General features: G+C 34.0%; 1 protein-coding gene across 4 annotated transcripts in view; it reads left to right on the top strand.

Moving 5' to 3' along the window:
* The window catches only part of LOC143227343 (inositol polyphosphate 5-phosphatase E-like), a 58,515-nt gene that overhangs the window by 12,442 nt on the left and 28,896 nt on the right, over positions 1-17,177 (top strand). For all 4 annotated transcript variants that reach the window (XM_076458814.1, XM_076458801.1, XM_076458821.1 and 1 more), the window contains one exon: positions 10,480-10,577. In XM_076458814.1, coding sequence (XP_076314929.1) covers positions 10,480-10,577 — 98 coding nt within the window. The remainder of the gene's footprint in view (positions 1-10,479; positions 10,578-17,177) is intronic.

Genomic DNA, 17,177 nt, shown 5'->3' with positions numbered 1-17,177 from the left:
ACATGTACTGATTATGTGACTACCCTCCACCAATCCCATTGCACTCTCTGTACTAGCACTGGTGGCTCCCTCTATCCTTGCAGTACAATCCTCTCTTTCTCATTTGGCAATTATTATGTATAGACATGTTTTACATTCTTCATGCATTTTTGTATTGCATTTGATCACCAACTGGTATCAGGTTTAAGTTCAAGTTTCTACTCATTTGTTTTTTAGATATTTTTGTTTCCTGAATCCTGGTTTCTTCAGGTGAATTTGGGTTTCTTATTGCAGTAGATAATTCTCCTGCCATTAGTAGACAAAGGTTATAACACTAGGTCTCAGGTTTCACAATGTCTACTAAGGAAGCAAAAACACTCAGTTGCTGGGAGTTCATGTGTTCTGTTCAGCTGGAGATTTGTTTGTGTTTCAAGATGTTTGTTTTCCCTGGTGATCTGTGGAAGATTTTCAATTTCTCAATTTCTGTAGTTATACCTGTGTTCAGTTAGTTTATGTGAGCTGGACTGTTTGGATCTAATTTCCACAATCAATAATTTTCATTATTTGTGTATTTTCTCTGGTTATTGTTGTGCAAAGCTTAAATTTTATACATCTTTTTCAACATTTCATTGAACTACTATTTAATGAATTTATGCAGTTAAGTTTGACATCAAACTGTGGATTATAATTCAACTTTCTATATAATACATTATTTAATTTCTTAATTTAAAAGTAAATATTAAAAAACACACCAAAACATTGATTTTTATGTGTCATGAGGTATGTTGAATGCAGCAGTGGTTCAAGTTAAATGTTTGTGATGTCAAAATACAAATTATGTAGTTTTGTACAAATTACCAATATTAAAAAGCTAGAATTCAAACAAAAATTTTTTTATCTTATCTATTTACTGAGCAATCATTACACAATAAAACTTGTCTTTACTGAAAACTGCATGGGGCAGAAATTTGTACAAGCCAGAAATATCAGAATTTTGCAGCATTATCTTAAGATTTCTCTGATGAAATGCCCTCTATATGGCAGAACCTGTGTAATGCAAATGGAAAACTATCTTTCACCTACTTCATCTATTAACAAGTAGGATCAGAACCTGAGTAAGGCAGAAAAAATTTTTGATTAAATATTAATTTCTTATTTAATTAATCATTTCTTTAAATATTAATAAATTTTCATTTAATTAATAATTTGCTTAAATATTAATAAAACATTTTGTTACAGTAAGTATTGATTAAATATATTCTGTTCTTTTTTCTGCTGTCATTATTTTTGCAGTTAAATTAGATTCATGATTTGTAGAAATATATTTGTCTTTTAAGTGCAAAATTCTACTCTTTAAATAATTCTCATGAAAAAAATAAATTATTATTTTCCCTAATTTTAAAGTTTAGGGAAAAGTTGCTTAATACCTTTATTTTTAAAAAAAGCTACTTATTTTTTTAAAAGTTGTCTATTATGACAATTCTAGTGAAATCCAAACTCTGAATGAGAAGATTGATGCAGATGATTTTGTGAATGTTGGCAAGAATGTTTTAACAGAAACTGATGAAATTGATTTAAAACTATAATAGAATCACAAGATGGTAACAGTGCAAGAGATTAAAAAAATGAACAAAATGGAAAAGATAGTGAGGAAATAGAAATTCATACTTCATCACAAGTGTTAAGTTATATTAACGCTATAAAACTCTATGCAAAAATGAAGGGGGGAAAATGAACTTCATGAAAAGGCTGTAGAATTGGTGTTCTTTTTAACTGCATGAGAAAGCCCATTAGAAAAACAAAACAGTTGAAATTGGACACTTTCTTCAAATAAATTTGATCATGATTTTGTGTACTTATGTATATTTTGAATGTCTGTTTCTGTTCTTATTCTATTAAATATAGCACAAACAGTATTATAAGTTTATTTACAAATGTCTTACTTCCCTTGAGTCAAGCAGGTATAACATTCCATTGAAAAATTATATATAATTAAGGAAAAGCGTGTTCACTATGTCTAAGCCAGAAAACCTGCTTAAGCTGGAAATTTAACTCGGTCCAGTGTGGTTTCGCCTTAGACAGGTCTTACTATATTTAGTGAATAGAACACAGTGGCCCCACTCTATTTTAGAAAATGTCCCTTATATACACTTATTTCTATATATGACATATGAATAACCAGTTGAAAGCTCTGAATGTCCTTTTAATTATTTTCAAAACCATTTTCAAATATAACAGCATCTTCTTTCTTTCAAGACAAATCTCGTGCTGGTATGTTGAATCTTTATCCTATTCAAAATTTCATATTTTTTTATAGGTAAATACAGCTTAGTTACTACACTTGATAAATTTTAATTTGGTTTAATATTTTACATTATTTACTGTTAATATTATTTAATTATAAGTTCCTTTTTGTATCTTTACTATTAGTTACATCTAATTTGGAGATAAGATTTGAGTCAACCTTTATTTCTGTTAAGTGAGTACTGTTTTTATTCTCATGTTTCTTTATGGGTAATATTTCTTTATTTGTGTTCCTTCTGTTATAGTTTCTTTGAGTCAACTTCTATGTTCTATGTTTAAGGATTGTCCATTATATCAGTCCCTTTAGTGGTTTTGTACTTTAGATGTTACTTGTAGTTTTATGTTTTTGGTCAGGTTTCTTAGTTTTGCAGGTGTGTTACTTTAAGCCCATTGTAGACTACATGTTTTTGCTAGTTCATTAGTTCAGTGTACTTTCTTCAGTTTCTTTACTTTATGTGTGTTTTGGCTACACTTCATGACATATCAGTTCTTTTTATCATATTCTTGCTTCTGTTTTGCTTCCTTTCTACTCACTTCCCAGATTTCCTCCTTGGGATTGTATCTTGTCCACTTATCTTATACTTATCTACAATTACATATTTCACTATGAAGTCCTACGTCTCACTTTGGTTCTTTTAGGTGAGTTTTGCCTTCCTTTTTTAGGCACTCATTAACTGTCTTTCTTCAGCTCTGTGTCTGTTTTGTGAAGTGATATTCCTTTGAATATCACCTTTACTCATGGATGACATGCTTCTGTTCACCTCTTCCTATGTCTGATCAATCACTCACACCTACTTTCTTCTTCAAGAAGCATTTCAGGTGGGTTTCTTTTCTTGTTAGTATATTATTCATTTGGGTGCTTTTCATTTAACTTTTTGGTCAAGCCCAACCTTCTCTACTTTGGCTCCAGATTCATTGGGCTTTGTATCATTTCCTTTGGGAGATAGTTATTTTAGTTCTTTCTACAATTCCACTGTCATCACCTTTATCATCTAGAAATGAAGAACCACATAACAACCTCTGAATTTCATTTATTGGGCCAATGACCTTGATGTGACTTTTCTGGTGGGTCATGTGGCCAATCTCTTACCTCCTTACCAGATTCTCTGCAGAATTGTCTCATTATTCTCACGTTTTTTTGCAGGTGTGTTCTCAAAAGGGAACACTGTATGTTTGTATGTGTCTCACATTCAATGTTATACCAGACACGCCTCCTTCCTCTCAGTCTGTCGTTTTTTACTCTTTAGCTGAGGAGATAGATTCTTTCAGTCATAACTGGAGAAGTTTTTAATTGTATGACTACCCTCTCATTTAATTCATCATCTGGGTATTTTTCCTCATCCAGGCCAAACCTTGTTTAGCTCTGCTTTTCTTTTTATTGGCCACTTAGGTGGTTACCTCTGCTCTAGTCCTTTCAGGTGAAACACACCTTATTATGCTTTCTTTGTCCATTTTGTTCCTCAGTCATCCCCAACCTGACTTTTTTCCAACCAGAATTCTCCACACTCCTTTTTTCAGAATGATTCTTATTCAATCATGTGCCTCAACTCAGAGGTTTGCTCCTGTATGCCTACTCTCTATTCAAACTCCTCTTCTTTGGGGTCTTTTATCTCACCTAGACCCCCCATTTTTATGTTCAGTTGATTACTCTGGATTTACCAGCTCTTACATAAGTCTCTCTCTTCTATCCACTGTGATCATCCCTCATGCCACATCTTTTGTCCTGCTTTGGTTGTGTACCAGAGGCTTATGTCTTGTTTCAGTCTTTGGCCTTTTTCATGGGGCTTCTGTTCCTAACTTGTTCCTACTCTACATCTGATTGTTTTTTCATATTATTATGTTTGTTTCAACTGTTGCTCTTTATAGAGCTGCTTGTCAAACTTCCCCCTTTCTCTTTTTTCCAGAAAGTTTCTCTTTTCTGGGTTGTTCCCTTTCTTTCATCTGGTCCATCCAGCACATTTCCTCTGTTCTGTTTTAATCTTTCTGTCCTATCCTGTTCTACCTTAAACCTTTTGCAATTTGTTCCTTGTAAGTTATTTCTTTTGTAGTTTCATTTCTCCCCCTCCTGACATATGGTCTTCATCATTCCAAGTTTTATTATGACATCTTTATTAATTTTTCATATATTGTTAATATTCCAGATCTGGCATTTCTCCCATGGGCTTTGGCTGACCAGGTAGGTTGTTTTGCCTTTTTTTTTCTTTTCTTCCTTTCCTTCTTTCCAAGTATATTCTCAATAATTTCTGAACCATTTACTTTGTCTAGTTTGTTCCTACCTCTATTGTTGAACTTGTACTGTCTCTTTGTTCTATGCCATTTCTGTTTTTCATGAACTTTCTTCTGTTACACTCACTGGTTGAGTTTGACAACTTTGCATTTGGCATTTTTGGGTGTGTCCCTAGCAGGTCCCCATCTACATATTTTTTCTTCTCTCCTAATTCGTCGTCTAATTCTGTCTTTAGCAGCTCAACTATACCATCATTAAGAGGGAATTTTCGTCAGGCCAGTATGTGGACATCTTCCAGAAGTTTTACCATTTTTATAATGCACAACTTCACTGTTTCTTCCTCCTGTGAAAATTGTGTTTGCTTGTGATTGAGGTAAGTTGTCATTTTATTAATTTTCTCTTTTATTATGACTTGTACATCATATTCCAGGATCCCACCTGGTGGTAGGTGTTGTCTGGTCAGGTATACTGAATTTCATATCTTAGCACTACATCTGTATACTTCTCCAACACTCACTGAGAAAATGGGGTGTTAATGTAAGACCACTAACTACTCTTTTAATGGTGTTTATATATCACTTTTATTTTATAAATGTCTATTCATTTATCTATCATATATATATATATCCTAAGATCATTACTTGTGGACTTCATGAGTAAAGCAGATAGGAATTTTTGTACATTCTTACTGACCACCAATTCTTACAATCTTGGTGTTTATGATTTTCAAAACCCAAACACCCACTGCACTGTCTCTGATTGGTTAATCCTCCAGATGCCCCCACCATGCATACTTCATGAGAAGAGGGCTATTATCATTTTGCTGCTTATTGTGCAGTGTTACATAAAATATTTTATGCAAAGCATTTCCACTGGATATTTCTTATCCATTGTATTCTAAGAGGTATCCACCAGATGTTTCTGCCTGAGTGGACCTCACTTGGTTATCCTGATATCAGTCTATGATTTTTATGCTTTCCGTGTTGGCTCATTTATCATCTTTGGCTCTTGTTGGATTGCACACATTTGTAAAATTAACATGCAGAAAACATCCTTACCTCTGGATATTATGTAATATGCCAAATGCCATCCAAGGATGTTTTCTGCTTTAGTAGACTTCATCTGATCTATTCATAAATGATTCTCTAGCCCTAGCCACATATTCTGTTCATTGCCATCATACATGTCTCATCTTCTTTACTGGTGAAGACCATACCTGTTCCAGAAGTGGTGTTATACCCTGAAAGTGTGCCTCTTCTTTTCATTGTTGTATTTCATTTTAAACGATTAAATGCAATATCTTTTGTAATGTGACATCACAGAGAGAGAGAGAAGTAGCCACAAATTGAGGAAAGCAACATAAAACAGTTGAATCTTTTCGTATAGTCTCTCGCCAAAAATCTTACAATACTCATTGCTGCATTTACAACATTTTTGTGGTAAAGTGAATGTTTTCCTAGATGAGCCTCATAAATTTTGATATTGTTTTAGTGTTTGATGACTTCAAGTGCTTAATATGTAACCAAGGATAATTGAATCTACCACTCAAAGACTTTGTATGTAATTACATGCATGGATACTATGAAGTTAAGCCAAATTCCAATGATGGTACAGCTGCTAGTTGAAAGAACAGTGTCATGCTTATTTCAGATATTTTTTTTATTTTAATAAACATCCCACAAAAGTTTTCCAGCTGTGTTAACTTGAATATCTTGTTATTAACAATAGTAAATCCTCTGCCTTGTTATAAAAGACTGTTTAATGTAGCTATTATTAAGTAGTTTATTTTGTGAATGAATATTTTATGATTGTTTAATTTTTGCTATAAGAGGGTTAAAAGCAGACAATTATTGGAAGTTGTGTTTGTAACTCATTGATGTCAAAAATATAGCAAGCAGATGATTCAGTAATAAGCATATAAATAGTATGAGATAAGAGAGAAACAGCAGATAGACTCAAACAATAGCAGAGAAAAGTAAAGTCACAACTAAGAAAAAGTATAGTGGAAATGATATGCCTAATATTAACATGTTAGAGTAAGACTACTATTGGTAAAAGAGAAAAAAAAATCTGTCAAAGCATGGTTCTAAAGTAATTGAATCAGTGTGAGTGCACTTTGAAGAAAGGAACAAAGAATATTTTGAAAAAAGAAGACCAAATGATTGCTGGAAGAGTTATATATGACTGTGGTAACTCACATCACAATTGCAAATGAAGTATACACAGGATACTAGAGAAATATAAGTGAGGAACAGTAGTTTAGCTTGTCAACTGAAATTTTAAAGTAATTGAATAGGCCTAAGTGTATTTTGACAAGAAGAAGAGAACTGTATAGTGTTTATGACATCGTTATACTCTCTACAGCTTAAAGAATTTGTTGTACATACATTTAACTTGTTTTAAATATATATATATATTATTTTGAAAACATTATATGTTCATACAGTAAAGAAGTATGAGTAAAAACTTTAAGTGACAAACACATCCTTAATATCTGACATCCTGTCTTAAGTGACAAACACATCTGACATCCTGTCTTAGTTAGAAAATGAGTATTCTGTAATCAAAATTGAAAATATCAGTGAACTGTATTTAAAGATTAAAGAAAATACTTTCAGTTATTTTTCCCCTGTTTATCATCATATTGTAATCTATCATTCTACTACATTTGTTTTGCTCTCTATAGCTTTATTTCTGTTTTTTTACTGCTCTTCTCAATAAGTCAGCTTCTACTATAGAAAAACTGAATTATTACTTTGTTTTTTTCTCCCTTCTACTACAGCAATGGAATAGAAACATTATACAGTTTTAACATTTGGTTATTAAGTTTAAGTTAGTATGTAGAGGTAAAGTACTTTCTATTAAAATTAGTTTAGAGTCTCATGACCTTATTACATTCCATGTAACCACATTCAGTTGTGCTCTGTTTGTCAACCTTACATGTTGACAGTTAACCTACAGTGTAGTTTCCACTGCAAAAGGCTCTACTGTAAGACTGTCATCTCTAAAATGCACCTTTCTACCTTTTTATGATCTATTTAAATTTCAAGAATGAGAGTTTCTCAACACACAGAAATCAACAGGTGTTGCATCAAGCAATATGACTAGTATGTTTTTGTATGTAATAGTGTAAATATAAATATCCTTTTTTTATATATAGCTGCTTTGAGTATGTAACAGTTAAATGCTTTGTTATGGAAGGATAATTTGAATATTACCAATTTCATGTGAACAACTTTTGACACATAACTTTGCATTAAAGTATTTTTTTTACCTGTTACAAAATACTGCATTTTGCTTACTATGGCTGAAGAACTTGTTGCAGGCATTTTCCTGGATGGTACTAGTGCCTCATGCTGGTCCATAATTCTTTGTTTTTCCAATGTCGTCAGGTGCAAAGAATAGAAATTCTTTCTCAGAAAATATCTCTATGATCTGAATGTATGAATATTTGCATTACAAAAGTTTGTTACATACCGTTTCCAAAAGCATTCAATTTTCATTGGTATCACATTGCCTACATTATCAATTAAATGTCAAGATATAGTTTTCATAAGTACCATTCCACCAGTACTTTATACTGGCTTTAACAGTCACATGACATGCAGAGTTACATATTAGAAATGATTTCAATATAATGTACTGAACTTATGTCTAAAACATTTTTGTACTAGTTTTTCTGGCATACAAACTATTTGAATAGTTTGGTGTGATTATTTTGCAAGAAGCTATATGAGAGCTACCTACACTAGTTGGCCCTAACATAGCAAGGATAGATTGGAGAGAAGGCAACTAGTGAACACCACCCACTGTCAATTCTTGGAGTGCTCTTTACCAGTGAATGGTGGGATTGACCATCACATTACACTGCCTCCACAAAAATAAGCATGTTTTGTATGATGGGATTTGAATCTGCAACCTACAGATTGCAAGTTGAGTTCCCTAATCATCAGGCCATAATGATTTGAATTTAAGTTACTGACCAACTATGAAGCTAGATAGTGCTAAAGTAATTCACTAATTAGTGCTGATGTTGCATACATCTATATATTAATTTCTTTTATTGCTACTTGAAAGAATTTATTTTAAAGACAAGAAAGAAGTTCATAATTATCTTTATAACTAATTCATACTTGTCTCTTTTATATTTATTGGGTTGAGGAATAATTCGTGAGCGTTTTTTCAAGTTAAATATATTCATAAATGAAATGCTTTCTCAAAATATTTCATGTCATTTGGTAGATAATTTTTTGCTCTAATAGATGGTGTGTTTGATTTTCATTTGTCTTTAATTTTTGCTTTCATTTTCAGCTCATTAAATGGAATGTCAAGTGGACAAAATAGAGCATTTTCGACACCATCTCCTTTTCGCATTTAATATCTTGCAATTTCGTTTAAAACAATGCATACTATATACCTAGGTATTACATGAAATAAAGTATCATAATAAATGTTTTGGGTGTAATGTGTTCATGCATTGAAGTATTGTATAGTCTTGCATGTAATGCTTGAATGAAATTATTTAAAAACGCTCACGAATTATTCCTCAACCTAATAATAAATAATCATCAATGATTTAGAGATGTGTTTATCTAACAAGCTCCAAATTAGTACTATAATATAAATGTTATTGATTAGTAAAATAATTGAAAATTTATACTACATTGGAATTTCAAAGTACATCAAGTAATTTTTAATTTCTTGATACATTTTGTCTATACAATTGTGTTAAATTGTTGTGTTTCTTTCACTAAAATCTGATCAAAAGGGTTCATAGACCTTTTTTTTTTAAGGTAGATTACATTTATTCCCTTTCAGGTGTTTTGTTGAAATTAATTTTTGTTGCATTTTTACATTTTTATTGTCATGGACTTTAAATTGTATGAAATCTGGGTAGGATAAGCACAGTAAAATGTACAGATACAGCAGCAGAAATTTAAAATAGTATCAAAAAGAGTTACTGAATAATTTGAACTCCATCTTTTATTCCAGAAAAGTTGTGGTAAAATAAGCTCTCAATGTTATAAAAACACAAATTTAATACAAAGCTAAAATACTTTGTACTTTCACGTCTTTAATCAGGGGTTCAGCTTCCTTCAATGGATGCAGCAGATATCCCGATGTGGCTTTGCTATCACAAAGCATACAAATACATGAATACACTGTGGCAAATTGGAAATTACCATAAAATGTAAAATATGAAATAAAGTGATGACTGAGTGATACCATGCAGAGCATCATGGGAATTCAGAATCGTTTTGGGTAGCTTTCAATTAGTAATAGTAATTACAGTTGCAATCCTATAGGCTTCTCTTATCTCTCTGTTCAAGCTTATGGAATAAATCAAGCTGCTATAGTCAGTGACTTTTGTTCATCTAGTGTGAATAATCAATTTTTTACCCCTAATTTTTCTGATATTTATCATTTATTTATGATAATTTTCCACATTATTTTTTTAATTATACCTGTTTAACATTTCATTTTGAACCAATTTTCATAGATTGCCTTTATCTGCTCTATCGTATTTGTTATTGTTTCTCTTTATCATTTTTTTTTAAACAACGCATCACTTGATACCTAACGTTTTTGTTTCTAGTATTATTGCACTGGAAATGAGATGCACTTATAACAACACATTGAAAGCTACTCTAAACATTTTCTGATTTTCATAATTGAGTTGCATGACATCATTCAAACTTCAGTTTATCTCACACTTTACTCTACATGGTTATTCTCAGTTTGCTCCTAAAGAAGTGTTCTATATTAAGAAATTGAGGCAAAAATAATATGTGATAATATTTTGTTATAAGAAAGGTGTAAAATTGCTGCATGTTCAGGATAAAGAGAAATTATTGTTTCTATAGTACAAGTAGCATGAGGGTACCTATTGTAAATTATAAGAAATAATGGGAAGAGACGTTTAGACCAACATATCATGAAATTCTATAGTGTTTTTTTTTTCTTCACAGCTTCCACCCAAGAACCTAGATGATTTTCTTCTTCCATTAGGTGTTAATCATCTCCCTGATATTTATGCTGTTGGGGTTCAAGAAGGAGTTCAGGACAGGTATGCTTATGATCTCCTTTGCAACTTTTATCATTACATGTGGATGAATCTTGCTCCTTTAAAGAAAGAAAGATTAAAATAAACCCAAGTAGATACAGACAATTTTACTAAACTTGATGGTATGCTATTACAAACCATTTTTGCAGAAGTTTAAGTGTGCTTTTAAAGGAAGAACTTGCATATACTAATACAAAGGCATGTCGCTACAGGTGATATATCACATTTGATGATTTTAGCACCTTTTATTGGTTCATGGCAAATTTTTGCCACTTAACATTGCTATACTACAATGAAAGAAAAATTTTCATGCAACAAGAGTGTTAAGCATTGTATAATCAAAGGACAGAAACACTTTAGAAAGATGAGCCTTCAGTGCATCGTCATGGGAGATGACAAACTTGCAAAGTAGGACATTAGGAAAGCTACATGATCTGAAGTCATATCCTGGAGCAACGCTCTTCCCTTCTAAAGTGAAGGCTATGGTTACAGAAGAGAATTCTTAATATCATAAAGTCATTTTGATGAAGATAAGCATATATATTGTTACTGTATGAATAAAATAATACTCAAATATTTGTAGTGTACAAAGGTTCACAAATCAAACATTCACAAGTGTCCAATCACTCCTCAAATTCAGGAGGGAAGATACCTCACCTCCTTACACAAATTAACTTGATCCCTCAAACAGTTGTCCATGAGACTTGCATGGCAGTAGCATTGAGCTCACTCCTACACAGAAATCATGTGCTTAATATAAATTATACTAGTTCATGATGGTATCATCATGTAGTGATTACTCTCCATCAGTAGGAGAGTGAGACAAACCTTCTCCAGTTTGGACATGATCAAAATGCTGATGATTTTGACAGGTTGTCTTCCAAAACAGGATTTGCTTTAGTTGCATCTTTGTCTGTGGTGGAAATTCCTCACTGCTTTCATATATTCTGTAGCAAGATTTTGATTTCTCCATTGCTTTATTACATGAAACCCATACTCAAGACTACTTTGTCTTCCTTCCTTTACTTGACATTAAAGACCATGCAGACACATTTCATAAACACCTACACATCATCCTGGTTTACATTTCTATTTCCATCCCTCAATTCTCAGTATTTAGACTTTTTATTTAATTTGTTTTGCAGGTGGATCCCTTGACTTTTGTTTCCTTTCTGGGGCCCACATTTCTTACCATTGTTGCTTTCTTATCTCTCATCATTTCACTTTATAATGCTCATAGAAGTTTCCTGAAAAGGTATGTTCTCTTATTTCTGATATGGTTCTTTGCTTTTCTCTGTAAGCAAAAACGTTTTTATGCATGCCATAAGCCTTCTGGCTTCCTTCTGTTGGAATTGATTGATTTCAATGTGTGTCTCTCACGCTAGTCATCATGCATCAACCTCCCACCAATAAAAGTGCAACATACTCCCATGATGCATGTGACGCCTTCTATTCAGTTCTACCAAACTACCATAGTAAGTTGGCAGTACTTACGTTTTTTCTTTTGATGCTTTTCATGTGAATTGTAATTTTAATAGCTTAATTTCTGAAGTGGAATTTCTCTATTAATAATCACGTGTTAATTTGTTACATTGAAGAAAACGTTTAATTTAATTTCCCAGTCATTATTTTTTTCTCACACTAAAAAATGTTTGTTTTAGTTACATATTTCTACAATGAATTCTGAGATTTGTGTTTTCACTTCAGGTGTTATACCACTATTCCTGTTTTCACATACTTTAAGCAAGGGAGACCTGTTGTTCGATTTCTCTTCTGTTACCTGCCATGAGATTGATTGTTATATAGGTCAACTTCCTTCTCTTGAACTTGACCCACTGATCCTCTTGATCAAGCTGAACTTGTTTAGGTCTTTTTACACCACTGTATTTTGCTATATATATCCCTACCTCTCCTGCATAATTTTCTAGGCCTAACATAGAATTTTTCGACATTATTTTTCAGATATGTTATTTTTATCCAATTCCCCATTTTTCTATGATTTTTATTCTCTCCATGTTGGCTCATTTATTATCTTTGCCTCTTGTTTTCCACCCAATGTAACTTTGTCCTGAGTATATTTGCCATCTCTTTATTTTGTAGATTTCTGGATTTTTTTTATGATGATATATTTTCAATTATGTATCTGAGACTTTGGAATCTTGTGTGTAATCTGGGCATTAAGACTCTATCCTTTTTGGTCTATGACTGAGAGGTCTTATCCTATCAACTTCCTGGAGCTTCTTGCTGTAGGTCATGTTTTGGTTCATTTTCTACATCTAGCCAGAAATTGTCTGGTAATGATCTATTCAGATTTTTATTCACTGGTTGCTTATTACTATCAACAAGGTAGCAGCCATTCTCCATCCCTTTGTATTCAGATGTTGGATGTTGTTTTGGGCCCATACACTCAGTATTCTTATCATTGCATGTCATTTTCTGGGTACTTTTGCTCTTTTTGTAAATCAGATTCCTGTCCGTACAACATTTATCTGATTGAGTGGTTTCTTGATCCTTTTGTTTCCAAATGGCGTTTCCTATATCCCTTAATCTCAGATTGCCTTGGTTTTGGTCTTTGATTCTTTGTCTCTTTGCCCTGGGTATTGATGTTTTCAACCACACATTTATCGATCCTTCTATTCTCCTTCTTCTTCTAGTGATTTAGTTCACCCTTGACACTCCATTTTCAGTCCTTCTGAGAGCTATATCCTGGCCATCTCAGTTCCGACTTCCTCCTTCATTACCATTTCTTCTATCTTCATCCCTTCTTTGCCACTCTCAGTCACCAGTGTTTCATCCAGACTTTACTGTTCTCTGTCTTCGAGTCTGGTTTTAGCTCTGGTCATTCTCAAGGTGATCCAGTTTTCCCTGACAGTTATCCTCTTTTTTTCTGGCTTGTTTTATTTGCCCTTCTACATGGAAGTTTCTCAACACAAATGGAATTTTTCCATCATTGATTTCTGGATTCAGGATTTTTATCCTGATCAGTGCACTGTTCTTAGTCATGCAGAATTTCTTTCTTGACTTATGGATTGGAGGTCTTCTGTCTCTTCGGTCTCAGATTTTTGAGTGGTTGTGTCACACACCTTTTGTTTTCATGATCCCACTGGTATTTACTTCTCCTACATTCTACCTGTAGATGTGTACCTTCTGGATTCATCATACAGTGTGGCAGGCTGCCCTTACAGATGGGGATATTAATGTGGTCCTGCACTGTCTCTCTTTACTTATATTCAAACCACTCTTCCAGTGTACCTTGTTTCACCTTCTCGTATATTTTCCTTTCTTATTCCATTTGCCTATGGTTGTAAATAGTCTGTTTATTTGCCATTGATATTTCTTCACTCTTTACCGTTATGTATGTATATGTATATTCTCCTTTTTCTGGATAATATTTTTCTCCTTAACACTCAGACAACTTGGTGGAATAACTTCTCTGTTTAATCTCTCTCCACTCCTTCTGTTTCACACCTTTATTCTTGTTCTCATCTGGATAATCTTCTATTATCTGTATGTGCTCTTTTCTATTATATTTCATGTAAAGCTTCCTTTTGTTGTATCCTTTCCAAATCTTTCTTCCTTGGCAACCATTCTTTGTTTGTGTTATTTCTTCTTCTTTGCCATTTGGATTTGGTTCTTCATTTGATTGGCTTCTTCCTCCTTCTCATTTCCCACATAATGTCTTTATTTGAGCAAATGTTTCTTTGGTTGTGCCAGCAGTTCACTAATCCTATACAATTTATTCTTGAAGGCAGTGCATCATTTTCTGATGTTTTACTTTTTATAGTGAATGCTTTCAATGTATCTTGGGAGAATTATTTTTCTTATTCCTCCTCCTTTTTCATCTTCTTTCCTTGATCTTGACAAATCTGGAATTTCTTTTCTATTTTACCTCTGTCAGTTACTGCATCTTTAGTTTCAGGAATATATTTGCTGCTTCTGAATATTTTTAAAGCTCTTTAACCTCTGCCTTTGTCACAGGTAACACAAGTATTTCTATGTTGCCCAGCACCATTGTTCACAAATCTAAGGGTATCTGAGGTTGAGAAAGTGTTTGGTCTTATAAATACATATAAAATATGATCTTTTCTTTTGTGAGACATCACTTATGATTCATCTAGTTACAACACTTGCATGTTGCATGTATTTGTCTTTGATAAAACTTCATCCTCTATCCTGGAGCTCCAATAGATGTCACCCTTTTGAAAGGTACAGAAGGTGGCATCTGGTGGTTGACAACACCTCACTGGATGTTTTTCCAATCTACATATGTCTCATAAAGAGGACTAAATGTTTCAGTTCTAATCATGATGGGGATCATCTAAATTTTTATTACTATTTACTAATTTATGTTCTGATGTTCACTTCTTGGGTTTTTCCACTGTTCTCTCTAAGTGCCCACTAGTTTGACCAATTGTGTGACTCACTGACTATTTTTGACCCCTGAAAACTTTCCACTGTAAAAGTAACACATAGGTATTCCTCTTATCTTAAGAGTAGAAACCTCAGAATCCATAGTTTTTTGGCACAATGAAATAAAAAAATATTATTATTAGTTACAGCTGACTAGGTTTGGTAACACAGTCATGGTTAGTGTCTGCAGTGTTAGCCTAGCCTATATCCAGCTACAATTGTTATCATGGTTAGTGTCTGCAGTGTTAGCCTAGCCTATATCCAGCTACAACTGTTATCATGGTTAGTGTCTGCAGTGTTAGCCTAGCCTATATCCAGCTACAATTGTTATCATGGTTAGTGTCTGCAGTGTTAGCCTAGCCTATATCCAGCTACAACTGTTATCATGGTTAGTGTCTGCAGTGTTAGCCTAGCCTATATCCAGCTACAATTGTTATCATGGTTAGTGTCTGCAGTGTTAGCCTAGCCTATATCCAGCTACAATTGTTATCATGGTTAGTGTCTGCAGTGTTAGCCTAGCCTATATCCAGCTACAATTGTTATCATGGTTAGTGTCTGCAGTGTTAGCCTAGCCTATATCCAGCTACAATTGTTATCATGGTTAGTGTCTGCAGTGTTAGCCTAGCCTATATCCAGCTACAATTGTTATCATGGTTAGTGTCTGCAGTGTTAGCCTAGCCTATATCCAGCTACAACTGTTATCATGGTTATTGTCTGCGGTGTTAGCCTAGCCTATATCCAGCTACAACTGTTATCATGGTTAGTGTCTGCGGTGTTAGCCTAGCCTATATCCAGCTACAATTGTTATCATGGTTAGTGTCTGCAGTGTTAGCCTAGCCTATATCCAGCTACAATTGTTATCATGGTTAATGTCTGCGGTGTTAGCCTAGCCTATATCCAGCTACAACTGTTATCATGGTTAGTGTCTGCAGTGTTAGCCTAGCCTATATCCAGCTACAATTGTTATCATGGTTAGTGTCTGCAGTGTTAGCCTAGCCTATATCCAGCTACAATTGTTATCATGGTTAGTGTCTGCGGTGTTAGCCTAGCCTATATCCAGCTACAATTGTTATCATGGTTAGTGTCTGCAGTGTTAGCCTAGCCTATATCCAGCTACAATTGTTATCATGGTTAGTGTCTGCAGTGTTAGCCTAGCCTATATCCAGCTACAACTGTTATCATGGTTAGTGTCTGCAGTGTTAGCCTAGCCTATATCCAGCTACAATTGTTATCATGGTTAGTGTCTGCAGTGTTAGCCTAGCCTATATCCAGCTACAATTGTTATCATGGTTAGTGTCTGCAGTGTTAGCCTAGCCTATATCCAGCTACAATTGTTATCATGGTTAGTGTCTGCAGTGTTAGCCTAGCCTATATCCAGCTACAATTGTTATCATGGTTAGTGTCTGCAGTGTTAGCCTAGCCTATATCCAGCTACAATTGTTATCATGGTTAGTGTCTGCAGTGTTAGCCTAGCCTATATCCAGCTACAACTGTTATCATGGTTAGTGTCTGCGGTGTTAGCCTAGCCTATATCCAGCTACAACTGTTATCATGGTTAGTGTCTGCGGTGTTAGCCTAGCCTATATCCAGCTACAATTGTTATCATGGTTAGTGTCTGCAGTGTTAGCCTAGCCTATATCCAACTACAACTGTTATCATGGTTAGTGTCTGCGGTGTTAGCCTAGCCTATATCCAGCTACAACTGTTATCATGGTTAGTGTCTGCGGTGTTAGCCTAGCCTATATCCAGCTACAACTGTTATCATGGTTAGTGTCTGCGGTGTTAGCCTAGCCTATATCCAGCTACAATTGTTATCATGGTTAGTGTCTGCGGTGTTAGCCTAGCCTATATCCAGCTACAATTGTTATCATGGTTAGTGTCTGCAGTGTTAGCCTAGCCTATATCCAGCTACAATTGTTATCATGGTTAGTGTCTGCAGTGTTAGCCTAGCCTATATCCAGCTACAATTGTTATCATGGTTAGTGTCTGCAGTGTTAGCCTAGCCTATATCCAGCTACAATTGTTATCATGGTTAGTGTCTGCAGTGTTAGCCTAGCCTATATCCAGCTACAACTGTTATCATGGTTAGTGTCTGCGGTGTTAGCCTAGCCTATATCCAGCTACAACTGTTATCATGGTTAGTGTCTGCGGTGTTAGCCTAGCCTATAACCAGCTACAATTGTTATCATGGTT

The sequence above is a fragment of the Tachypleus tridentatus genome, chromosome 1 (assembly GCF_004210375.1).
Source record: "Tachypleus tridentatus isolate NWPU-2018 chromosome 1, ASM421037v1, whole genome shotgun sequence".
Lineage (NCBI taxonomy): Eukaryota > Metazoa > Arthropoda > Merostomata > Xiphosura > Limulidae > Tachypleus > Tachypleus tridentatus.
This window is presented reverse-complemented; position numbering and strand designations above follow the sequence as displayed.